The sequence below is a fragment of the Centruroides vittatus genome, unplaced genomic scaffold, assembly GCF_030686945.1.
Source record: "Centruroides vittatus isolate TY-2023 unplaced genomic scaffold, ASM3068694v2 contig_979, whole genome shotgun sequence".
NCBI classification, from domain to species: domain Eukaryota; kingdom Metazoa; phylum Arthropoda; class Arachnida; order Scorpiones; family Buthidae; genus Centruroides; species Centruroides vittatus.
In genome coordinates, this window is record NW_027122650.1 from 2,366,616 (window position 1) to 2,393,400 (window position 26,785).

A 26,785-nucleotide genomic window follows, 5' to 3' on the forward strand; every position below is an offset into this window, starting at 1 on the left:
CATTTCATGTTTATTTTCAGGAAAACATGGCAGAATTATAATTTAAGTAATTTAATTAATAAAGATTTATGCGTTTTACTAGGTCTATTTGTAATATAAACCTTATCTTTATTGAATTTATTTTCATATATTTGAGGGAAAGCTTTCGAGTGCATAAAACTCATTGTTTTTTCTCTATCTTCATTAAACGTTTACGATTAGCTTCACGTTTCTAATTTAATGCGCAATTTGAAACATTATATTTTAATTTTATGTGTTGATTTTTTAAAATTGATTTTTAAATATTTTAAAATTTAAATTATTATTTATTAATTATATTTTTTTATAAATTGAATATTTGAAATTGTTAAATGATGTTAAAGTTATTATAAAAATAATAATACCAAAAACAAGAATAAAACATTTTATATTTATTTACAACTATTTTCTTACAGACATTTTCTCATAAACATGACACTTATAATGAGTATAAAAATAATTCTTTACAGCGATATAATTTCATAAATGTTTATATTCTCACACATATTTTCTTCTTTACAATTTCTGTTTACCTTTTATTTATAATAGACGTTTTAAATTTCATATTAAAACAATATATATATATATAATAAATTGTTTAACATTTTAAATTATTTTTGTACAAACTGAATTGCAGATATTCTTACTAATTGTTGGATAATATTGAAATTTATTTTTCTGATAACATAATAAATAAAATTTCATCAATAAAATCTTTGACCCTAAATCATTTAGGTTGACCCGAACTGCTGAAAATTTTAAATTAATAGTTTTTACAGATTGAATTGTTTTATTGTCCTTAAATTTGAATTTAGATAACCGAACATGTGAAATGTCGTATTGTTGGCTTGAAATTTAACCCAAATTTAAGACAATATTTTATAAACATTTCCAACAAACATTAAATATATTTACAGGCTTGCATATTTGATGTAACACACATAATATTAAAGTCATTTTATAAAAAAAATATTCTCTAATCATCCTCTGTACCATGTAAATATTCCCGATTATATTTATATCAAACCATATTTTTTTTTTTGAAGCCTGTCATTTCATACTCATACGATCTTTTTACTGTTTATTAACATTTTCGGTGTGCTCCGTGATAGATGAAATGGTAGTAGTAGAGTTTTCTATTGTGCTGTTAAAATACATTAAAGCTTCATTTTGTTTTTCAATCTTAATTATTGTCCTGTTCTCAAATGCCATTCTTCCTTGTCGAGGAGTTAAACTTTCAAAAGGTTTTAACCAAGGCATTTGTTGACAGGGTATTTGGCGATATTCTACGTGGAAACCAGATCTAGTTATACTTTTGTCTGTATTAAAAGTTAGTTTTATCTCGAATGGAAATTTATTTGGAAAAGACAGTTCCTCTGAAAATATTAAAAACTTTGATTAGAAGCTAAATTTTATTACTTATATTTATTTATCCATCAAATAACTAAACAAACGTAAACCATTTTGCGATTATTTTTCAATAAAACTTAATATAAGTAATTAATGTATGTAGATTATTTGATTAATCTGAGAATTCGATTGTCATGAATAAACTTGATCTTCATCAATATCAGTTTCAAGACTATTTCGGTTGTTTTTAATACGTAATATTAAAACTGTATTGAAATAGTATAGTTATATATAAAGAATTGCATATACGAGTAAATACTGCCCCATATAAACGTTAAATATATAGTCTATATGAAATAAGAAGAACAATACTTTTAAATAAAAGTTAAAAATAATCGATATGCAATAAATATATTAATAAATTCATATTTTAAAAATTACAATAAAATATGGAATCATAAGTTTATTAAATTTATTTTACTTTGAACGTAACGCTATTTTAATCTCGGAATATTAATTTTAACTGGAATAAATAAAAAGTGAATATTAAAAAATACATTATTAACGAATGATCCCGGTTATTTACTTCTATAAGAGCAAATTTAATCTCAGAAAATATTACTTACTGACTTGTTGTTTGAGTTCGGAACCACAATATCTATTTCCATTAATTAAAACGTAGTCCTTTCTACATCCAACAGAACTTTCTATTTCGAATTCGTGAAAGTACATCTCTAAACCACAATATCTGTTGACTCTTTCAATTTTATAAGAACAACGAAGATTATCGGCATAATCGCGTGGATAATTCAGACTGGTGATGTGACCTCGTTCTTCTTTCAAACAGTAATCGCAAAGAGGAGGAGGAGGAGTAACTGAAATGATTTAACGGTTTATGATTTTTTCCTTTTTAAAATAATAGACAAAGGAATTAGACTAGTAATTCATAACTTTTTATTTACTGTACTTATTGTTATTTTTTAAAGAGAGATCTCGTTCTATTTCGTTTTAAATTATTTTTATTTCTTTACAGGTTGCTTCAAGTAATTTTAACATTGATAAAATTTCATTAATATAAATTAATATAATTTTAATCGAATTATTAAAAAGTTACAATTAATATGAAAATACTTATTCCATTTTAAAAATAAAAAGAAAATTCTTTTTAACATTCATTTTACCTGGTTTCCATTTAGGAGCACAATCCGTTTGTTGTCGAACTTGAATGTGAAAACCGGACCTAGTCGCTGCTCTGTCCGATCGAAATATAATTTCTTTATCAACAGATCGAAGACCGAAGTTATAACGACCTGTAAATTAGAAATTGATGATAATTTTAATATTTTTATAATTGTAAATAAAAATAATGTTTTGAAAAAATTCAATTACGAATTGTATTTGATGTTATGTGGCCACAAATAGGTTTTCCATCAAAATCCAAATAATCGTATCTACACGAAGCTTCTTCCTCCAAATCGAAACCGAGAAACGTTACTTCTAGCGCACAAACAGCATCATTAAATCTTTTTACAGTATATTTACAAGAAATATCCGTCGGATAATTATCCGGATAATTAGGACTCTTAATAGTGAATGATTCTTGATTAAATGTGGCATCACACTGCGTAGCACTTGGAGATACAGCTAAAAACAATCACATAACATTTTACTTTAATTATTTATTTCATTTAGATATTTAAAAATACATTTCGTTTTTACATTTAGAATTTAATTTATAATAAATTCTTTCATTAAATCTCGAAAAACCTTAAATATTTGTTATAGTTGCGTACTAGGAATATGAGGGGATTTTCCAGTGCATGGTTTCTGATGTCCTTTGATGAGAAAGCCCCGAGATGGAGATACCGAATCAGATTGGAAATAAATCAGTTTTTCTGGGGTATTAAATTTATACGTAGCTGAAAAATAAAAAGATATTATTTCAACAAAATATATAAGGATAATACGTAATTATCATTCGTTATCTTCTAATTAACAATCGGAGATTAAAATTTATAAATGAATAATAATGAAGAATTTAAAGTAATTTATTGCAAATTCAATCATTCGAATAAAGTAAATATAATTTTATATTACGTTTACTATTATTAATTAAAGTTAATTAAGCGAGAATTAATGAATTGTGTTATTATTGCAAAGATCTTAGAAACATAAATTCAATTTAAATATAATTACTATGAATAAGATTATAGATAATTATTATAGATTTTATTCAACTGATTCAAAGTAAAAAGTTTTGTATGATGGTATAACTTTTCTCGATACTTCATTATTTTATGAATAATACTTTCACATGAACACAGAAATGTTGCGGTGGTTCATATAATGTAAATTTATGTTATGTCAAAATAGAAGAAAAATATTACAAGGTCAATAGATATTGCAACAAAGGTAGCTTTCCTTCAAAAATAGTGCTTGTGTACACGTAATAATGATTATGTTAACACTAAGAAAATATTTTTGAAATCTCTTCTGTCCTATTTATATGTAAAATATTTTCAAAACGTTTAAACAAAGTTAAATTTTATATCATGTTAATATGTATGTATCTTAAATATAATTATAAGTATTTACAACCTTTTTTATTTGGTCTTATATCAGAAAATAAATTAAGGAAATAATTAGATATAAACATTCTAACATATAATATGTTAGAGTTATAAATACGAATCAATATGTATAAAAATTGTACAGAATAATAACCGCATCAAATAATAAAGCGCGAATGACGCCATAGCCTGTTCCTAACTGATTTAAAAAGTTAGACACTCGCAAGATTGCCGTAAACAGGAATTTTGATTGATAATTTCAGTGCACATTCGATGATTCCCAACCTGAAAGCTATAACAGTTCATTCTTTACACAAAACATATCTTGTAGATCGCAATATTTAGCCCACTGAATCATTCAGAACTTGAAAATTACTATACATAAAGCTTATTGTACGAAAGATGTTGCACGTTATTGATGATGTTTGACGTTATTGACGTCACCCTACTAGATTCAACAAGAATGATTACCAAAGCTCGGAATAAAGTTTCACAAAGCACGATTGCAAATTGTTTTACGAAAGCAGATTTCCGTCAAAAATTTACTGGCGCTTTCGGAATTTTTATCATATACCGAACAAGACTGCACCGATCTCATTTTACAGCAGTGAGTGAGGAAAAAGTGTAATTTGAAGATTTTTATTAACGTCGACAATGACCTAGCTGTGGATGCTTATCTGAAAACATCATTACCGACTTAAAGAATCAAGCCAAGAAACGTGCGATGAGAAAGAAATAAATCCTGTCAAGGACAAATATCTTGTTTTCCTTATAAGTAAGAAAGCCAGAAAAGCTCTCAAGGTTTTAAGAGGCTTTTTAGAAATATCATTCATAAAACAAGATGCTATCCGGGCGGTCGACCGCACCGAAAACATTGTTGAGCAACAAGCAACGAATCGTCGACAACAAACTTGGGTAACAGAATTTTGTCATTCTGTACAAATATTTATCTAAAACATAATAAAATATAAGCTCCATGTAATATTTATATTGTAATATTTACGATCTCATTAAGAAATGGTAGTTTCTGTAACTCGAAAATTTTTCTCTGTTTCTTTAACTTCATGTTAAATATGTATTTGATTGTTTTCTCCCGTATATTGTATGTAAAGTTGTAGTGAAAATATTTATTTTGCTAAATAAGAATTTCAGTCAAAAATATTCTGTCATCTATTGATATAAATGGTTTTTTTAAAACAAAACAATATTCAGATTTTAAATAGCAAATTCATTTGGAAAAATGAAATCATTCAAAGACAAGCACTAACCGGTTACTAACAATAACATATTTTGAACAAAGTGTGGTTTTCCTGTTTTTCTTCTGAAGATAATCTCAATAAATACAAAAGTTTCGTTTAAATAAATTAATTAAATATCATTAGGTATCATAGTTTATATACATTATATCTCTTAAATTAAAAATTAAGATAAATATCATTAAGTAGCATTCTTACCTACGTCATTATCTTCGATATTTCCACATATTCTGATACCATCAATACTAAGATAATCATAAAGGCAATTTGGACTAGATTCCACTTCAAATTTTACAAATTTTAATTCTAATCTGCAAATTCCGTCATTTGTTCTTCTTATGGTATATCGGCAATGGATGCCATTTGGATAAAAATCTGGAAAATTGACGCTCCTAAATTCGAAATCGTTTTGAGTGAATATTTGATCACAATTAGTGGGTACACCAGGAGGAGGAGGAGGATGATGAGGATGAGGAGGCATAGGAGGATAACGGGGATGCGTTTTTGGTGGGAGCATTGGAGGATAGCGAGGATGCGTCTTTGGTAGATAGGGAGGCATTCTGTCCGGATAAGGTTTTGAAGGAAGATGAAACGAAGACGGTGGATGTTTGGACGGAAAAGAAGGAGGAGGATACTGAGGATGTGGTTTCCTGTCAAATGGATGAAAAGGCGACTCTCTCATACAGTCTAGTTGTGTTGCTTGAATCAAGAAACCAGGTCTAGTATTTGCTGGATCGGAATGAAATTTAAGTTCAATTTGATAATCACGAAATTCCATTTCACCTATTAAATACAAGAAAAGAATTAGAAATTATATAAGCTGTATTTGAGGTAAGACAATGATCCGATCAAAATTTTAATTAGCAATAATATTTTAAATTATAAAACGAGAACTCTTCGTTAAAAATAGAGAAGTTTTGGGCTACGATGAGTAGAAAATAAAGACTTTTTAATGCAATTTAATGAAACACTATAAACATTTATAATTATAATATACATTATTTTCTCTTCAAAAGATAGATTTTTCGATAGACGTTACAATAACGTTTTAGTCGTGAGTGTCACAAAAGAGATCATTTGCAGTAATTATAAAATTCGTAATTTGTTGTCATTAGATCTAATTATCACTATTTACCGTACTTAGCATGGTCAACATCATTTGTAACAAATTTATTACCGCTATTATCATCGCTATTTTCCAATGTTGCAATTTACGAAGTTTGTTCATTAATGTTTTAAAACTTTGAATAAGTAGTCTAATTAAAGTAAGTAATCAAATTATACAGCAAGTATACATAAAAATAAACAAATAATTGAGAAAATGATTAATTTAAAAATAAAGAACAGAAAAGATTGTATTTTGACTGGTTAGAATACATTTTGCTCAATTATTGATTTCTGTATCTTATCAATTCTTCTGATGTTACAGACAGAAAAATACTTATTATATATAAAAGTATTTTTTTATTTGGATTAAGTTTAAATATTTAGATTCTTTAATTAATGAATACTTCATAACTTCATATGTTAATTCAAAATTATGGATAAAATATATATTTTATTTTTATATATATTTATTATATCAATAAGGCTCAAAAAAGAAAAAAAATAAACAGATGTTGATATTCGGAGAATTAATAAATTATTTAGTTCAATATCAAGAGATAGAGTATTTATTTCTAATTTTACATGGACAGATTTGAATTAAAAGTTGCATTAAAATAACAATTATAGCATTAAATAAAACGTGCCCAGCAAAAAATTATATAAACAAAATCTAACACCAGATATCTTCGCTGAGAAAGTTTAATTTTAAACAAACGTTTTCGGCCTATTCTATAGGCCATCATCAGGCTAAAAAATCGAATAGTATCGTTCCATAAGAACGAATACAAATATTTAAACTTTAAATTAACAACGGATTAATACAAATATTTAAATTTAAATTTAAAAATGTTTTTAAAAATTTAAAAATTTTTTGACTATCAGGGTAGCAAAAAACAGGAAATATGGACTTTTGCGTGAGATTATCGACTTTGAAAATAGTTTATATAATGATGATCCGGAAGAGTTAATAGAAATTAACAAAGGAGTTGTTGGACTAACGGACAAGATTCATAAGAATTTGACGAGGAAATATATTAAAAAAATGAAATGGATTATCGCTAAGCAAGCAGTAAGAAAGAATAAGAAAAATCTTGCAACTTTTGTTGTGTGGGACCAGGTGGAGGTACCAGACAAGATTAGGGAAGTTCTAGAAAAAGGCCCGAACTTCGTCCCTGAGAATCCAAGAAATTGGGAAACATCGATTCAAGAGATTGAAAGAGGAATCGTTGGGCTAGATTCGATAGAAAAAGATTATTTTAGGTGGAAACGGTCATTAAAAACCAAGAACGTTGGAAGCTAGGAGGGCTTAAGAATAACGATATTCGGGTTACTAAGCGTTGGCTGGATGTAAACGATTTACTGGTAACAAGAGCGGACAAAACTAAACATTTGGTGATCATGAAAAGAGAAACTTACAAAAAGGCGATAGTAGATTACATCGAAAAAACGGAATGTGAAAAGGTTAACGTTAATATTATTGAGAGCATTGATAGACGGGTCAAGAAGCTAGAAGGGACAAAGCTTTCTACTGTTTTACCTTTTATTAAGAAGTGCCGGAACCCAAGGCCTGCTATTCCAAGGTTGTTTGCATTCGCTAAAACCCACAAGGAGGGTAAACAAATTAGGCCGATAGTAGAAAAGTGCAGAGGACCGACTTTTGTCTTAGAAAAAAGATTACACAAGTTTATCTCCTCCCAGCTTGAAAGCAACGCACTAGTGGCAGAGGATCCTGGAACTGTGGTTAAGGAAATTCAACACATATCGTTAATGGAAAATGAAGTAGGAACGGTATTAGATTATGAGAGCTTATATCCGTCCATAAGAATTCTATCATGCAAGGAAGCACTACTCGAATTATTGTTCAGCAGAATCCCTGAATTGTTACATTACAACAACGAAGTAGTAGAACTGGCTAACCTGATATGCTACGAATCTATCTTCAGCTATGATGGACAAGCATATAGACAGAAAAGAGGGGTTCCAATGGGAAGTCCGATCTCAGGAATTCTATGTGAGTTGGTTGTGAGAAAGCTGGAGAAAAGAGTTTTGTTTGACTTCCGTAAGGATATAGTATATTTTAAAAGATATGTAGACGACATCTTTATATTATGGAAGAATAACCGTAAGATTAATGAGTTCATTGAAGGCATCAATCGTAATAACGACGGCCTAAAACTGAAATTAGAACAGAAAAGTTCCGTAACAATTCATTTTTTAGACATCAACATCCAGTTCAAGAACGGGCATTTATCTACCAGTGTTTACGTTAAACCAACGCACAGTCCGCTTTATATCCCTTCGCAATCAAATGATCCGTATCATTATAAGATGGCGGCATTCCGGGCTCTAATCCGAAGGGCCTTTCTATATTGTGATAACGTTATGGACAGAGCAAAGGAAATTAACAGAATTCTACTGGTAGCCGAAACCTTAGGATACAGGAAAAGCGCAATAACAGGAATGGTTAAAAGGTACGAGAAGAACGTAGCAAGAGGCTCTAAACAACGTCCCGCTAAGATCACTAAATTCACTTATAACAGATATGCCAAAAGCATTATGAAAGAAATTGCGAACCGCAATGAGACATCAATAATTCTGAAAAGAGCCCCGAACCTTTATAAGATTTTAAGGAATGACAAGGATAGCATTAGGAAGGAAGAAAAAGCGGGTGTGTATAGGATACCATACGAGAACGCACAGCTGGGAATTAAGAAAGATTATATCGGCGTTACGACAAGGAGTTTGAGTGTAAGACTCAAGGAGCACAAGTATAACATCAGAAAAAGCTCCAACGCCACGGTACTATCCCAAATGGCTCAGACCGAAAGCTCGATAGTTAAATGGGATGAAGCGGACATTATAAAACCCGTGAGCTCCCCAACGTTGGCGAGGACCGCTGAGAAAATAGAGATTTACAAGAGCAAGCTGGAAGGGGCGTGTATAAATGCGAGGGACGCTGAGGGCCTTCCATCGGCCTGGAAGTATATGGTTAAAAACTCTGCAAGGAACTCTTAATTTACATGTTTATTTTATGGTTCTATGCTTGTGTTTAGAAGTTTTTCTGAGTTTATTTTTGATTTTTATTTTGTTTTTTATTTTGTTTTTAATTCTATACGATATTAGTTTATTATGTATCATCTTTTAATCCGTTGTTAATTTTTAAATTTAAATATTTGTATTAATCCGTTGTTAATTTAAAGTTTAAATATTTGTATTCGTTCTTATGGAACGATACTATTCGATTTTTTTAGCCTGATGATGGCCTATAGAATAGGCCGAAAACGTTTGTTTAAAATTAAACTTTCTCAGCAAAGATAAGGTGTTAGATTTTGTTTAAACAATTATAGCAAATAAAATGATAATATAATAGAAATAAGAGATGAAAATAAGTCAGGATTTGTGTCACGAGTTCCTTTATCTAACAAAGAGATATTTAATGGAAGTGTCACCTCATTAATATTTCATTGCTAATTTAAATTGGTGATCATCTTGTTTAAATATGTCAAGAAATATCGATACTTACGAATGCTATTTCCTGGCATTGTTCCACATAATTTTTCACCTTCTACTTCGAAATAATCATATTCACACCCCGTGCTCGATTCGACGTCAAACATAATGAAATTTAATCTCAGTTCGCAGATTCGGTTGCTTAGGCGATGAACGATATAACGACAATTGAGGTTATTTGTGTAAGTGTTAGGATAGCCTGGACTTCTAATTTCAAAATCTAAGGAAGCGTATAATCGATCACAATTAATCGTGGGATAAGGAGATTTTGATGGTTTTGGCGTCGTCGTTTTTAAAGCTATATATATATATATATATAAAAAGAAATTTTAAGTAATATATGTAAATTGAAATGTTAAAATGATGATAACAAACAATTCTCATTATTTTTACCTTGTGATTGCACGCAAGGTAGCTGCTGAAAATTTGCTTGAAATCCCAATTCCGTTACTCGATCATTGCTTTGAAACTGGATTTTAACTTGAGGAGGATTTCCATGGAAGGATACAGTTCCTATATAAGTGAACGTATAACACGCATTTTAATTTATGGAATTTAATAAAACAAGTTATGAATTTAAATTCTCTCTCACTGGTTTGTCCTTCTAATTGCCGACCGCAGTATCTAACGCCATTCATTTCTAGAAAATCATGTTCACAAATTGTATTGGAAGGTTCTAAGCGAAACTGAGGAAACGTCAATTCTAATCGGCAATTATTTTCTTGAGCCAAAAATGTATAGGTACATCTCACGTTATTTAAGTAATCACTTGGATAACCCAAACTTTCAAAGGTTCCACTCGAATCTGAAAATCTATGTTCACAAACTGATGCTGGAACTATAGCAATAATTAAAGAAAAAACTATTATTTTACAATCATAAAAAGATATGTTTTTCAAGGAGCAACTACTTTACCTTCTGTCGTTGAAGTAACTTCTGGACATTCTACTTGGGTTACTCTTATATCAAAACCGGGACGAGAAGTGGTACTATCCGAATGAAAATGGAACGTTTTGACGTCGGTAGTAAATTCTATAACTCCTTTAAAATTAAATCAAATTAAATTAATCAATGTATAAGCATTAAAAAAATATAAATTGGTTTTTTGGAATTACTTCTCATATTTTCGGGAAGAACACCGCATAATTTTTGATTATCAACTTCCAAATAATCGGTTTTACAATCGTCGCTGCTCTCGATATCAAACTTTAAGAACATTAACTCCAATTGGCATATTTCGTTGCTGACGCGATGTACGGTATACATACAATCTAAATTGTGATCATAATCTTGTGGATAATTTTCGCTTCTAATTTCGAATTGTAGCCCCGTGTTCACTCGATCGCATTGACGAGGAGTACTACTGGACGCTTGAGCTTCGCAATCGATCTGCTTCAGTCGGATTTTAAATCCAGATCTGGTTGTAGCAGAATCGGTCTTAAATCGAAGTGTTTTCTGGAAATCTCGAAAGCTGTAAGTTCCTAAAAAGTACGTGTAAATATTAATAATAATTATTTTACAATAATTCTAATAATATTAATAATATATTCAATATTAAAAGTTTTATATACAGAAACATTAAGAGAAATCGTATAAATTTTGCTATTCTTGCTTTTTCACTTTTTCGTTTAGAGGAAACATCATACCGAGTGTACGGCAGTTTTTCTTCGTATTTTGTATTGAGAGAAGTGTGTAATTCTTTAAAACCAAAGCCAAAATCATATAAAGAGAAGGTAGATAGGTCCCATGTCTTAATTTTGTCATATGAGTCGTTATTGAATTATGGTTCATGCCGTGTTTTTTGAAAAACTCAATGTTAGGACCTTGCTCGAAGGTGACTTACACGAGTACGTTTAAAGTTTTGGCGTGTCTCGGAATGTAACTTATACCACTGAACTGCATGTACCGTACAATTTTTATGGCGTAATCCTTGTTGCCGCATTAACTCTTAAACAGTTAACTTTGAATATACAATTGAAGTTAGATTAGTTTTTAGGAAAACTGAATTAAATGTAGAATCTTATTAATCAAACAGAATAATATACTACTTAATTAATATCATACAGTAAAATCCCCGTGTTACAGTCAAGCTTCTATGACTGATATAAATTTTCTATTATGATTAAATAAAGTACAGTATTTATATGAAGTTTTTGTTTTGTTGATCATTTTATTGTGGTAGTACAAGTATATAGTTCATTTCCAGAAACAAAATTTCAACTTATGACACTAAGCCTACGAGAATCTTGGACGAACACGAACACTCTGCCTTTCGTTTTCGCTGGCCCACCCTGTATATAAAATCAGTAAAAGATTCAAAAACTTTTATAGTAAAAAGATATCATACTTGTTACATTTTCTAACGTTCCGCACAATCGTTCACCGTCAATTTCCAGATAATCGTATTCGCATCCACTACTCGATTCCACATCAAATGACAAAATCATCATTTCTAATCGACATATAGACGTGTTAGATCTTTTTATAGTATACAAACAATTTAAATTAGTTGCATATTCTTCGGGGTAATTCGGACTATTTAAATCGAATTCTGCTTCGGTGAATTCTTCGTCGCATTGGACTCGGGCCAAAGTGGTAGTTTCTGTAGTCAATGGTTCACATTCTTTTTGTTTAATTAAAATTTCAAATCCTTTGCCAGTTACAGAGGAATCCGAGTGAAATGCAATTGTTTTTTCTTCTTCTCGGAAGTCGTATGTTCCTTAACAAAAATAAAATAGTTTTATTACATTAAATACATAAAATTCATACTATGTATAAAGTGCCTTAAGTTAAAATCATTAACAAGTACTTACTAACAGTACTATCGGGAATGTTTCCACATATCTTCTCTCCTTCAACTTCTAAATAATCATTTTGACAATCTTCGCTTTCTTGGAGTTCAAAACTAGTAATGGTCAATTCCATTCGACATACGCTGTCACTATAACGACGAACTGTATAACGACAATCTAAATCATCGTCGTAATTATCTGGATAATTTTCACTGGTCAACACAAATTGAGGACCGAGAAAGGTGCGATCGCAGGGTCTTGGACCTCTAGCTGCCAATAGGCATTCCATTTGTCGAGCTAAAATATGGAAACCACGCTGAGTAGCGCTTCCATCTGTTCTGTATCGAAGAATCTTCACTGGTTTATGGAACTGATAAGACCCTTGTGGCAAAAATTACATTTTATTTAAAATCGTTACAAAAATGGCTTAAATAATATATACATTATTTTTTAAATAAATTATTTTCAGTTATTTTTTATTGTTAGGCGGTGATAACAGTAAGTAAAGAAATTTATCAGGCAAAATCTTATTACTTGTTATAACTAACTAATGATTTAAAAAACATTGAATAATACTATCTTTTACCGCCATTTCTTTTATATCTGTAACTTTTGTTCTGTGTTGTATTATTTACTGTTATTAATTTGTATTTTCTATAAATAAATTTAAATTAGATAGGTTCATAGGTTTTATAAAAAACATTGTGTAATATTGACTTTTATTTTGATTCTGCAAATCTTTTTTACAGTTAACTGCCTACCGAACTTTAACTCTGTTTTTTTCGGACTTGAAACCGGAAATGGTGAAAAAAACGGAGAAAGAAAATGGAAATGAGCATTCAGAAAAGCCGACCCCTGGGAGAAGGCAAAGAAGAAGACTGCAATATTAATAAAAATGTAACAAGCATAAAAATTTTTCTCATTGCGATATCAGTAAACGAACATTTACGCATAGATGACGCTACTGAGAATATTAGAAAATACTAATTATGTCAGTTTTCAATTTGTTTGATTTGTTAAGATACGGCAACGCAACACTTGGGCAATATGCCCAGGAGGATGCCTTCCGAGAGATCTTTTAAGGGTAACTGGCCCCTATTTAGATGTTACAGAAGTGAGAAAACCCGGAAAACTTCAAGTGGTCAGCCCATCCTGGCGAGGCGTGAACCAACGACCGAACTCCCAGTGTTTAGGAACGGAACCGCTTGGCCACTGGTGGGTCCAGTTTTCAATTACGTTCGTATTTCTACTCAACTATGCAGATGTAATCCTGATGGCTGAACAATATTTTTGAGAACAATTAGTTAAAAACACACTATTATAATTAGCGAAATAAAGAATTTTTCAAGTTTAGATTAATCATTGCATATTTCCAACAAAACAATAAGAAAATAGCTTCTGTTTAATTTAATTTTGTGAAATTTGTTTGTGAATCTAAAAATTAACCTAACATATAGAAATAAGAATTTAAAGTGAGTTTCAGATATGAAAGTAAACGAAATTTGTAAGACGTATTCTCAATATTAAATTGTTAATTTAAATACAATAAACAAATAACAGATTTGAAATTGTATGGTATTTGAAATTTAAAAACATCTTTATTATAAATAAACATAAGAATAAAGGAAAGTAAAAAATTTGAATTCTTACTTATAGCTCCACCGGAGAATTTTCCACACATTCTCCTGCCATCAACTTCAAAATAAGCGTGACGACAATCATCTCCAGATTCTACTTCGAAATCCAAGAAGTTCAACTGTAATTGGCAAATTCTATTGCTGGTTCTCCTTATAGTGTATCTACAATCCATGGCTCGATCGTCCCCTTTAGGATAGGTTAAAGACTTAATTTCGAATTCTTGACTAGTAAATATTCGATCGCAAATATTAGATGTATGACTAATGGCTCGAGACTTCGGTTCACAACTTTTTTGAGTTACTCTAATGAAAAAACCGGGGCGTGTTCTACTAAAATCGGATCGAAAGTTAAGTATTTTTTCTTGATCGTGAAGATCAAAGAGCCCTGAAAATACAAATTATATTTAGGTAAAATTTTTATTCATAAATATTTAAATATAGTGAGATATACAGTTTAAATTATATTATTCGAAAGAATATAAATTTATTTTTTACTTTTTTTTTTACAAATTCATTTGCTGTAAACATATAGATCTAATAAAGTGCAGCTTTTCTCTAATGTTTTTTAGATTAGGCGTTGTATAAATACTTGAAGTTTTTAAAAAAATTATATGTAAATCTATTCATATTATTGATTGAATTTAACTTGTCTGTAATAAGTCAATGTAAATTAAAATTGATCTCATTGATTAAGCATGTTTTGGTTAAAGAGAACTGAAAAGACTAATCAAACTGTAATTTATATCATTAAATATTCAACTGAAACAGAACTATATAATATTTTTGTGTCTAAACACGCCAAAAACTGAAAAATTTTATCAGAAAAACTCAATTTATAGTATTGTAAATTAAATATATATAACTAATTCTTTATTATATAAAAAGTTGATTTAAATATTAGTTATATATATTTAATTTACAGCTGACTTTCATTTATTGACATCTTTTAACGAATAGTCAGCTGACAGCTAATTATTCGTTAAACAGATGTCATTAAATTTAGTAATATACATTATCAATAATAAAGCCGTGTCTGGTAATCTAATAAAAAATCTGTAATCAATATAATTGGCAAATATGGATGAGTTATTTAAAGTCTACGTGGTTGCTGTTGTCATATTCCAATATTATAAATATGTTAAGATATTCAATAATATAAATTTAATCAAAACTTATTGTTGTGAAATCACATGTTCACGTATTACAAGGAAAAAGCATGGACGTAAAGTAGTGTTGTATTCAATACACTGTGTTCCTACAGATAAAACTCAGAAGTGATAATAGTCGATCATCAAATAGTCCTTTGAAGTGTATCGTGCAAGAAAAAAAAATCCACGGTAAAAATATCGAATGAAGTGTTGCGAGATGATGCTACTACACAGAGAATGCGGACGAAATGCTAGGAAAGATGCAAGACAATATACTTTACCATTTCCTACTACCCTAAATTTGGCTGTTTGGACTATCTGCTGAACTGTTCGACGTCTGAGAGAAACTAGTAGCATTGCATCTCATTTTCGAAGGATACGGGCATGATACATGGGCATCATTAATAATTTGTTAGTACATTATTACCGATACTGATTTGGTAGAGTAAAAAAGAATACGTAAATTTTAGAGAATCTTTTAGAGAAATAAAAATTTACTAGCCAGGTTGATGTAGAATGTTTTCTACAGTCAAGCCAAGCATATTTTTCAGATGAGCTTATTTTTTTACGTTAGTTAAAGTTCTGGTCACTCGTAATTTTATCATAAAACTTATTTCATTGTAAGTAGCAATTTTGCTTTATAATTAGCATTGCTTTTCGTGGCTTCAATATTTAATTTCGACTTCTCTTTTGATCATTGGAATTCACGAGTGAAAATGATCTTTTTACAAAAGATGTAGTTCCTGAAAAACGAGGGACTAATTTATCAAATTATTAAAATCTTAGAATTCGAAATCTTTTTTGTACAGTTCTTTAGATATTTTGAACCATCTGTCAGCCAAAATGATTTTTTTTCTATCAATTTCAAATGTTTTGCTATTATTTTTATTAGCATCCATTGATCGAATTGTCGAATTTCATCTGTTTCTGTTCTCGTAATATGTTCCATAACTTTATTGAAACTATTCTGTAAGCTGTATTTCATGCCTTTTCTTCCTCGATAGTATCCATTCAAATTTATGAGTCTTAACAACGCAAAATAAACATTTCCTAAACAAGTCACGAGTTCAGAATACGATATACAAACCAGAGAGCTTAGTTTTCGATTTCAACATGAGGGAATTCAGCGTATCATTTAACTGTAGTGCCAGCACTTTCTGTCTGACGTTTTTGGAGACTGCGTTTGCTTTTAATGCAAGATGACTCGATTTAATGCAAATAAAATTGACGCATTTCCAAAATGTTAAATCTTACAGCCTTTTATTTGCACTGTCCATTTCTGTAAGACGTCATTTCCGACTAATTTAGTGATGTTCTGTAACTTTCTCATTTACTGTATTTCTGTATTTTTCATAATTTCCGAGAAAGAAATGCTAACTTTCATATTTTACCGCTAGGGGCGCTGTTGTCGCCTCATCCTGCCATCTATCTCAAGATTAAGTCTATCTCACGGACAGACAGCCAGACTATATGTCCTTCCCGGATAAGTCGAATTCCATTCACCCAGTCTCCCCTATTTTGGGACTGACCGAATTCATTCGATGAAGCGAAATTAAAATTACGCTATTTCATTATTACATAAATTTCAATGAGAAATTAAATTTATTGACATCTCTCATACAGCAATAATAAAAATTAGATTTATATAACGAGTTAAAAATTATATTATTCAATTCCAGGTTCGAAATGATAAACATTCATAAGCGAGAGTGTTGTAGTTAATTAAATTCTACGTATTAAATACTCGTTATAACAGAATGATTTAGAATTGACTTAAGTGAATAATTTTAAACGACTTGTATAAATATTTATTTTCAAGTTTAAAAGAAAAATAGTAAAAATAAAAAAGCAATTTTTTATAAATGTTTTTCAAATTTATCGTTAAATTATCATGTTCATAAATAAGTATGAATGACCTTATCCAAAAATTAAATTTAAAGATTCCTGCTTTAAAATTGGCATAAATTTTCTACTATAATTGTATGAAATTGTTTAGATGTTGCATTTCTTTTTGTTTGTAATATATTTTCATGAAATATATCCACAATTTACAAAATTAATCGTACGCGAAATTATATTTCGATTTACCACAGCTCGGTTATGACATTTTCCCATAAATATAGAAAATTTTTATTTGTTTTTAATGTTATATTGTAATTTGTAAAATTTAACTGTTTAAAAAATAACGAGTATAAAATTTAAAGGAAAAATCTAAAATAAAAATGTTATCGTTTTCTTACAGGATAAGACAATAAAAGGATTTTCAAATATTTGTGTCGTAAATACATTCTCGAGTAAATCATTTTCAGAATGTCGACAATGATGCAATTCATATATTTAAGCTTTTAATATTATAATAACAAACATTCTGGAATATATTAAGATAAAAAATGTTATTTTTATATGTTAACGTAAACATTTTGCGATAAATTTGCAAAATATTCTAACTTACGACAGTGTTATTTTCACTAAAATATACAGTCTAAAATAAATATCTACCGTAACATTAAATGTCTGAATAAACATTTGTTGTTTTATTATTTTTCTGTTGAATAATTACATTAAAAACATCACAACAAACTGGAGAAAATTTGAATGTTATTTACTATTTACACTCGAAAAAATGCATAAAAAATGCAAATTTAAAATCAATGAATTTTTGTCAGGCAAATTTAAAGAATTTTCTAATAGTATAGAAATGAATAAATGCACATAAATTTATATACTGCAATATGAGAAAGAATTTCAATCTACTTACGAATGCTGTTAGGTGTTATCACTCCACATAACTTCTCATTTTCAATCTCTAAATAATCTCTTTCGCAATTTGGACTATATTCGACGTCAAAAGCAATAAATGTAATATTCAACTGACAAACATTATTGTCTAATCGTCGAATAATGTATCGACAATTCATGTCTCGACTATAATCCGCTGGATAATTAGGAGTCTGAATGTAAAACGTCTCTTGGGCATACATATGATCGCACGATTGTTTCTCTAAAAAATCAAAATGAAATAAAATTGCATTAAAATAAGGAATTATCAACTATAATAATATCTAATGGTTAATTATAGTTAATGAGTTACGAACAGAATATTTTTAGTATTAATTACAAATATGCTAATTTACTAATGTAACTACTTCAATGGTGCATGAAGATTAGAATATAAAATAAAAATATATATTTTATAGAATGTTTTAATTTAAATGTTAGGTATCTATGAAAAAATAAATAAACTATATATTGCATATAAAGTCTGTACTAATTTTATGTATTTAGATATATAGTCTACTTGTATTAAAATATTCTTAGGAAATTTTCCAAAGAACTGAATAAATGATTCTTGTTATACGTTATTCGGTTCGTTGCTCTCTTATAAACTATTTCAAAGGAGATTTTTCTTGTTTGTTTATCCAAGAATAATGTTTAAAAACAAGATGAAAATAGGTTAAAAACAGTTTTTTCAAGCGATAATGTGTTTCAAAATAAAATATATTTAAAAATAATTTAAACTGATGTATTATTTTTGATTTTATTCCTAATTTCTTTATAATAAAAACAATCTTTAATCTTATTTCTAAAAGTTCACAAGAGATCTGCTGTAATTTTGTGAGGATTAGTAAAAAAAATATTATACTCATCGTAAATAGATTTTAGAATCGAGACATTACTTTTAGCCTTTTCGACCTACCTGGTTGAGTCGGCAAAAGACGTGGACAGGGTATCTGTCGTATTTTTATCCTAAACCCTTTTCTGGTAATTGTTCCGTCTGATTTAAAATTCATTACAACACTTCCGTTCGTATCAAACGCAAGAAATTCTAAATTTTCAAAAAATTCGTCATAATTATTTAACTAAAATTTAGTATTTTAGTTTATTAAATAAATTAAATTAAATCAAAAGACATACTCTTTTTTCCCTTTAATGAACTCCCGCAATATCTCCTCTCATTAATTTCTAGATAATCTTTAACACAATCCACGCTGTAATCCAAAAAGAAATCCACAAAATCTAACTCTACTCTACAGTATTGATCATCGTGTCGATCCACCGAATAAGTACATGCCAAATTATTATGATAATTTTTTGGATAATCGTAACTTATTATCTCGTCCGTAATTTGTTCTGTACACACGTCACACGATACTTGGGCCGGTATCACTAAAAATAGAAACAAATATATCAAATTTATAATAGGAAAACTGTGATTATTGTATTAATTATAATAATTTTTTAAAAATTAGATCATGTTTTGCGTGAAGGAAATTATGAGGAAACGTCTATTTTATAATTGTTGTAACTACATTAGATTTATTCCAAACAATAGCGATAAAACTCGCGTGTAAAAAATTCTAAACACCACCTAAAATTTATTTATTTAAGAGAAATTGTTTTCTCTCATGTTCCAAGCTAATAAATTCTGTTATTTTCAAACTCCACCAAGAATAAACGGATTGTTTATTATGTCAATTTTATTCAAATAAGTAGAACAACAATTTATCGAATAAAAATTAGAAATAACTACCGTCTTAAAATTATATTGAATGAATAGAAAATTGTGGTAATTTAAAGAAAAATGCAAGTATTACTGAATTTTTAAATTTAAGCGATAAAAGAAATTTCGGTTAATGTTTCCTATGGTTCCAAAATGGCGGCTCGTCTTTGATTCCAGCAAATAGAAGAAAGGAAACAATGGGGACGCACGTTCTAACCTAACCTAACCTATTCTAATAAATTACCACAATTATTGCCAACAAAATTATTAGAATAGGTTAGGTTAGGTTAGAACGTGCGTCCCCATTGTTTCCTTTCATCTATTTGCTGGAATCGGAGATGAGCCGCCATTTTGAAACCATAGGTAACATTAACCGAAATTTCAATATTATTTTCGGCATAAATGAAGCATACATAAAGATATGTTTGAGAATGAGTCATTAAATTTACATAAATTATACATAAATAATTTAAAATTTAAACTTTACATAACTCACTTACTTTGCTTTTAATCGCTGTTATTAAAATATAAGCCCAAACTTCTTAGCTCAGAAATTACGATTAATTTAATCCTTCTTTTTTTTATTATTAAAATAAATAAAAAAATGACAGACTTTCTGCTCTTGTAATCCCATATTTGTTTAGTGTAGTATAGTAGTACTTGTAAATAATAAATTACATAGAAAAATGATTTAAAAATAAAATATTGGATTCTTACTAGTTGCAGGAGAACAATCAGTTACTTGTCTGACGCGAATATTGAATCCAGGCCTGGTAGTTTGATCGTCAGTGATGAATCTCATCACCATTTCAGGTACGTTAAACATGAATACTCCTAAATAAGAAATAATTCGTTGGAAACAATTCTGAATGTTATAAATCTAAAAATATAAAAGGAAAATGACGTACTGACTGCATCAGGTGAAATGGTTCCGCACAATTTCTTTCCTCCAACGTCCAAAAAATCATAGATGCATCCATCGCTGGGTTCCAGATCAAAATGAAGGAAAGTAATTTCTAATCCACAGACGTCTTCTGCTCTTCTTTTGATTAAATAACGACATTCTTCTAAATTTCCGTAATCTTTCGGATATTTTGGACTAGTCAGAGTGAATTCTTCTTCATCGTATTGCGTGTCGCAAGTCGTTTCTTCTTCTGAATAATAAAAATTACTACCATTATAATATTTTTTTGTAAAATTTTATTAAAAATAAAATGCATTTGTTTTATTATGTAAATAAAAATGTTCTGTTATTATAATCTGAAAATTTAGTGAAATATATTTCAAGTTTAGTTAAATTTTGCAAGAATAACGTATAAAATAAATAAGCATAATTTGTTCCCAAGTTTAAATATTTACACTGCTTTATGTTTAAGTGATTTAATAGAATTTTGTTGTTTCATAATGAAAATTGTATTCTTCTATTTTTTATGATATAAAAATTTAATATTCAATAATTTAATGAGTTTATACATTAAATATATTATAACAATTGGTTGTAAAAGATGATTATGTAATAGGTATAAATAAGTTTATTGAATTCTTACTATGTATTTTAAAAAGTTTACTTTCTCATAAAATACGAGAAGAGAAATCATGCTGATATGCTCTTTTCAATTAATGTATTTAACATTTACGGATTTTTAAGCTTCATTAAAGAAAGTTTTTATATTAAAAATGATCTTTAATATTTCCAATTTCGAAATTTAATATAATAAAATCAATTATAACTTATTTAATAAGAAGGAATTATAATTTATATTCTATTTCTTTCTCAAGATATCTCTGTTTAGAAAAAGTTTTGACGTTTTTAATGCTTAATTTGAAACCTAATCATGCAGAGAATAGCTTAATCGGTTTCAATTTAGTGACGTTAAACTTACTAAAATAAGAAAAAAAAATGATTATTACTAAAAATAAAACATGATTATGTCTACATTTTTTTAAATATTTTTAGTAATATAATTGAAAAGAACAAATATCATTTAATAAATTTTATTTATTAAGCTCGAAATAAAATTTAATTTTTAAAAATAAATTTAATTCATGCGTAAATAAAAAATTATAACAACATGTAAAAAATTTTTCAATTTTATTCGGTAAAAAATTATACAAAATTATACCAGTGAATAATAAGATAGAAATAAAAATAAAGTAAACTTTGAATATAAAAATATAAATAAACAAACCATTTACCTCCTCTTATAATTTACATAATTTTTATATTTTTGTTTTGTATCCACTCTATTCTAAGTAGAATACAAGAAATACTGTTATTTGAATATTTTTATGGAATTAATTCAGTGTATTTAATTAATTAAAGCTTATTTTCTTATATAATTAACTATGTTTAGAAAAATTTTATGTTAATTATTGTTTAGAACACTCATCATTGATTATATATAAAGATTTCAATTAGAAAATTCTTGAGAATTCCGTAATCTTGCGTCTGCAGGCGTGTAGGAAAACTCATAAAATTAATTAAACATACAAATGATAATAAAACTGAGCATAATAGTAATACAGTATCTTATTTTATATTGAATCAATCGTCTCCTTAAAACGAAAGTACGCAAACATGATATGGAACCTATTTCATACCGATACATACAGCAAATGGTACTTAATTCTAGTTACTGACGAGGGACCATAAAATGTAAGTCGGCCCGAAATGCATCTATTTATGTGTGTAACCAACCAAAATAAACATAATTAAACCGTAGTTTTTATCATTGAATTGCTGCTAGAGTTTGTACATACCTGCAGACTCAAGATTACGGAATTCTCAAGAATTTTCTAATTGGAATATAGTTGATGATCCCAACAAGAAATGAAATAAAGATTTCATTCGATTTGAAAAATATATATACAAATAAACAAATATAAACTATGTAAACTATTGTATTTTATATAAGATAAACAGAAAATTTAAAAGATTTGTAAAAATATTTTGCCAAAAGCAAACTTGTAATCAATAAAATTTTAATTTTTTTTATTATAGAAATAAATTTTAAACTGTTTATAGTGAATAGTTATTTAGTTCAAAATTAAAATTGACAATATTGACAATATATTAAAATTAATATATTAATAATTAATCACAAAGAGAATTATTACAAAATTTATTTTACATAAATTATTTTAAATATTAATGCTGATTAATTTAGTACAAATATAAATACAGTTGACCTGTAGAATTTTTGTAAAAATTAATTTAAATGTTTTTAAAACGCGTTTAAATTTTAATTAAAATGCCAATAAACAATTATAATTCCAAGTAATAATTAAGATTAAAAAAGGAATCAATAGAAAATGTTTGTAAATAGCTAAGAAATTTTTGGTAACATTTCAATTATTTAAAAAATGTTTCTTTAACAGATAAATAAATAAGTAAATAATTTATTATTATATTGTAATTTCAAAATTTTATTTGTTATATTAGAGAACAAACCTTTACTCATAGAATTACATATCCCCGGATATTTTCTAGCTTCGATCCAGAATCCCCTTCCAGAACCGGTAGAATCGGTATGAAAATGTAGAGTCAATTCTTCCAATTCCGGAGAGAAATTAACGCTTACTGTAAAATATATTTATAATTTTACCATATTGTCCCTTTAAATTTCTACATTCGTTGTTAAATGTGAATGTCAAATATACCTGTTCTCCCTTTCCATTCGCTTCCACAATATCGTTCTCCAAGCAATTATTAAAAAGTCGTTAGAACACGAGTCATCATCATTGCTCTTAACGTCGAAATCATGAAATGTTAATTGAATTTGGCATGATTCGTCCACTCTTTTAATTCTGTACGCGCAGTCCATATTGTTTCTATATTGCAGTGGATATCCGTAAGTGGTGAAGTTCCCTTCGCCATCGTAAAGGGAAAAATCACAAACTCCTCGAGTAAAGGTGATTGTTACTATTAAAATAAATCAAAATTTTGCATATATATATATATTTATATTCTACTTAAAATTTCTTCTATTTAGTAATACAGTTAAAGTATTTTTAAAAGCCATTTTTCGTTATTGGCAATAGAATAAAGTGTGAAAGTAGTACATTTATTTTCTTGTATGTTTAACTAAATAGATGAGGAATAATAGTCTGTGTGGAAATTGTTTTTTACACGAAAGTATTTGCGCTTTAACTTCATGCTATGAAGAAGAATAAAAGATTATAGGAAGCAAACGAGGCTCGGGCTGTGTTCATCCTATGCCAAATGAACATATGTGTCAAGGAGAAAAGTGTACGACTGCACGACATATGAAAGAAAATTGGTGAAAAGAGCCAAGCACAAAAAATTATAACTCTTTTTTTTAATACTTTGAATAGAAAGAAGGGCGGAGGAGTTATTCGTTCTTAAGATTGTCTTGCACGGCACTCCATCAGATTTGTACTTTTCCTATCTTATTTTTAATTACTAGTTTTATTACTTTCATCATCTTTTGTTACTTTGAAGGTCGTAGGAGAACTTTTATTTTATTTATTTTTTTTTTTTTTTTGAAAATTATTCGAATTGGAATTTTCATACTTTAAAAAAATATTTATATTTGTAATTATCATAGTATAATATTGAACTAAATATCTAAAAGTAATATTATAACTTTAAAATAGCATAGAATTAAAACTTATAAATTATAAAAAAACAATAATTCATTTTGAAAAGGTATTGGAGTTAAATTACAAGTTTTTTAGATAAAAATTCTATTGATTAAAGGATGAACAATGAATTTATAATCAAAATGACCTTTTCTTTCGCATGTGAAGTTTATTAGAAATATGCAGCAGGAAGAAGAAAAATAATTTAACATTTATCTATAGAACAACAAGTAATAAAATTGTAAAACGCAACTGTCATACACTCTTAGTTCGACTAGAATTTCTGTATGATTCCAACTGATTTGATCGCTTATCTGATCCGATATTTAATTGGATAAGAATGCTTCCGTTTCTTCTGTGTTTGAACAAGAGATATTAAAAAGTATGTTAAATTATTGTCACACTGTTAGGTAAAGCCAATGAATATTTACCGGATTAAATGGTATTTTAAAAAACGAATTATAAATCAAATTAATAAATTAATTATGTTATTATAACCTCATTCTTATATACACTTTATATAGCTTACGGTCAAGTTCATGCTATTTTGATCGAATTGTCATAAAACTATAAACTGAGATAAAAACCATTTGTTAAAAAGAAAATATTTTTAACTTTAGGAAGTATTACAGGTTTTATCACGAGAATAATAAAATTCTAATAATTAATTCATTTTTTTAAAAAAATGAAGTTATTCAAATAAAGATAACAATCATCACTGAAAGAAAACTTTGTCTAATTTTCTAATAGAGCGTAAAATAAAAAAATAAACATTCAACTGTATATATTATAATTTCCCTTTTTTAAGCAGAAACTTTCTATAACACGAGTTTCAGACAATAAGCTGACCTCTTATTGTATCGAGCTTAATGATTGCCTTCAATAAACAAAAGATTTCAAATAACTCTTGAAATAATACATTTTGATGGATGATAGATATTACCTTTGTTGATTATATACTCTAGCTGTCTTTTCAGATAATAATTGAGCTAATGCCTATATTATAAGGTTAAAGAAATAAGTTGCCTCCGAGTCTGTTTCTAAGCAGGTGGATCCTCCCTCTAATTACCAGAAGCAAATATTTGTACTTACTTTTCTTTCTTCCAGGTGTAGTCGTTCGATTCATTATCGGATTGGGTTCATCTTCTACTTCTAATTGACGTGCGAAAGTAAAATTAGGAAATAATGGCGGAATTTCGACGCTCTATAAACAATTGAAACAAACAGAATTTTATTCAATGTAATACAATTTTCTTAATTTTATAGTTTATGATTGAGTATCATAACTTTTTCATAATAAAATGCAAAAAATTAAAATAACTTTTCTTGAAGTGTTTATTGATAACATTTATTAAATGAAATAAATATAATTTCTTTTAAATAAAATTGCACAAAATGATTAAAAGTTTGTAATATTTTACGGATTTTACATAAAATTATCAAATAACATTAAATATCAAATATAAAAATATGAAAAATGAGTTTAGTTTTAACGGAAAAACGAATCTATAATCGTTATAAATAAGGTTTATTTCCCTCGTTTAACATGATTCGAAATGTATTATGTTCAGTTCAAGATTTATTTTCAATTTAATTTGCAAAGAAACTCGTTATACAACAGAAAAATTTTTATAGGTTTTTAATCGCAATTTTTTACTTAGTCTATAAATAGACGAGTTTTTTAAAACTTTAAAAAATATATTTATCATTTTAAATCAAGAAATTAAATTATTAACTATTTTAAATTAAATAAAGTTAATAATTAATTTAATAATTATAATTAAAAATATTTTATTTAATAAATTATTTTTAAATTTTACGTATTGAATTTTAAATTTATGGTTTACGATCGAGCATCAGAATTTTTTCTCACGTTAAAATACAACAACAATAATAATAATAGTAGAAACTCACTTGTACATCTGCAGGAAATACACCATTCCACAACAAGAATATACAAAATATGAGGAACATAATAATAAATATATTTCTCACTGAGAGTGTAAGACAGTGAAAGTATATTTTCTTTCTTCACATCTCCAGCATACTGAGGGTGAATTTATCCAACCTGTCCATTTATACTCCTGCGACAAAGACGCGATGCACGAAGGCAAAATCACTCATGTATGACGCTCACCTGTCTCAGATGGGGAACTTTCACTTATCGTTGGCGTAATACATTCGAACAAGAATCTGCACTTTCTTGACCAGATGAGGTCAGAGCGAAATGGATGAATTCCTTTTCCTCTTTAATATTCCTATTACACACTCCTTTGCCTTTTCTACTATGAATG

General features: G+C 28.2%; 1 protein-coding gene across 1 annotated transcript; it reads right to left on the reverse strand.

The window, feature by feature from the left end:
- Nucleotides 1–1,080: 1,080 nt before the first annotated feature.
- On the reverse strand, nucleotides 1,081–26,458 carry LOC136985809 (cubilin-like). The gene is given in 24 exon segments (XM_067283170.1): nucleotides 1,081–1,394; nucleotides 1,995–2,243; nucleotides 2,550–2,678; nucleotides 2,758–3,012; nucleotides 3,162–3,287; nucleotides 5,393–5,977; nucleotides 9,825–10,109; nucleotides 10,205–10,324; nucleotides 10,404–10,649; nucleotides 10,727–10,852; nucleotides 10,927–11,292; nucleotides 12,159–12,530; nucleotides 12,625–12,984; nucleotides 14,254–14,625; nucleotides 18,147–18,389; nucleotides 19,086–19,214; nucleotides 19,304–19,555; nucleotides 20,607–20,723; nucleotides 20,798–21,043; nucleotides 23,341–23,469; nucleotides 23,550–23,589; nucleotides 23,591–23,811; nucleotides 25,584–25,695; nucleotides 26,406–26,458. Coding segments are annotated over 23 exon segments (5,304 nt in total). The 5' UTR covers nucleotides 25,618–25,695; nucleotides 26,406–26,458; the 3' UTR covers nucleotides 1,081–1,092.
- Between the last annotated feature and the right edge of the window lie 327 nt (nucleotides 26,459–26,785).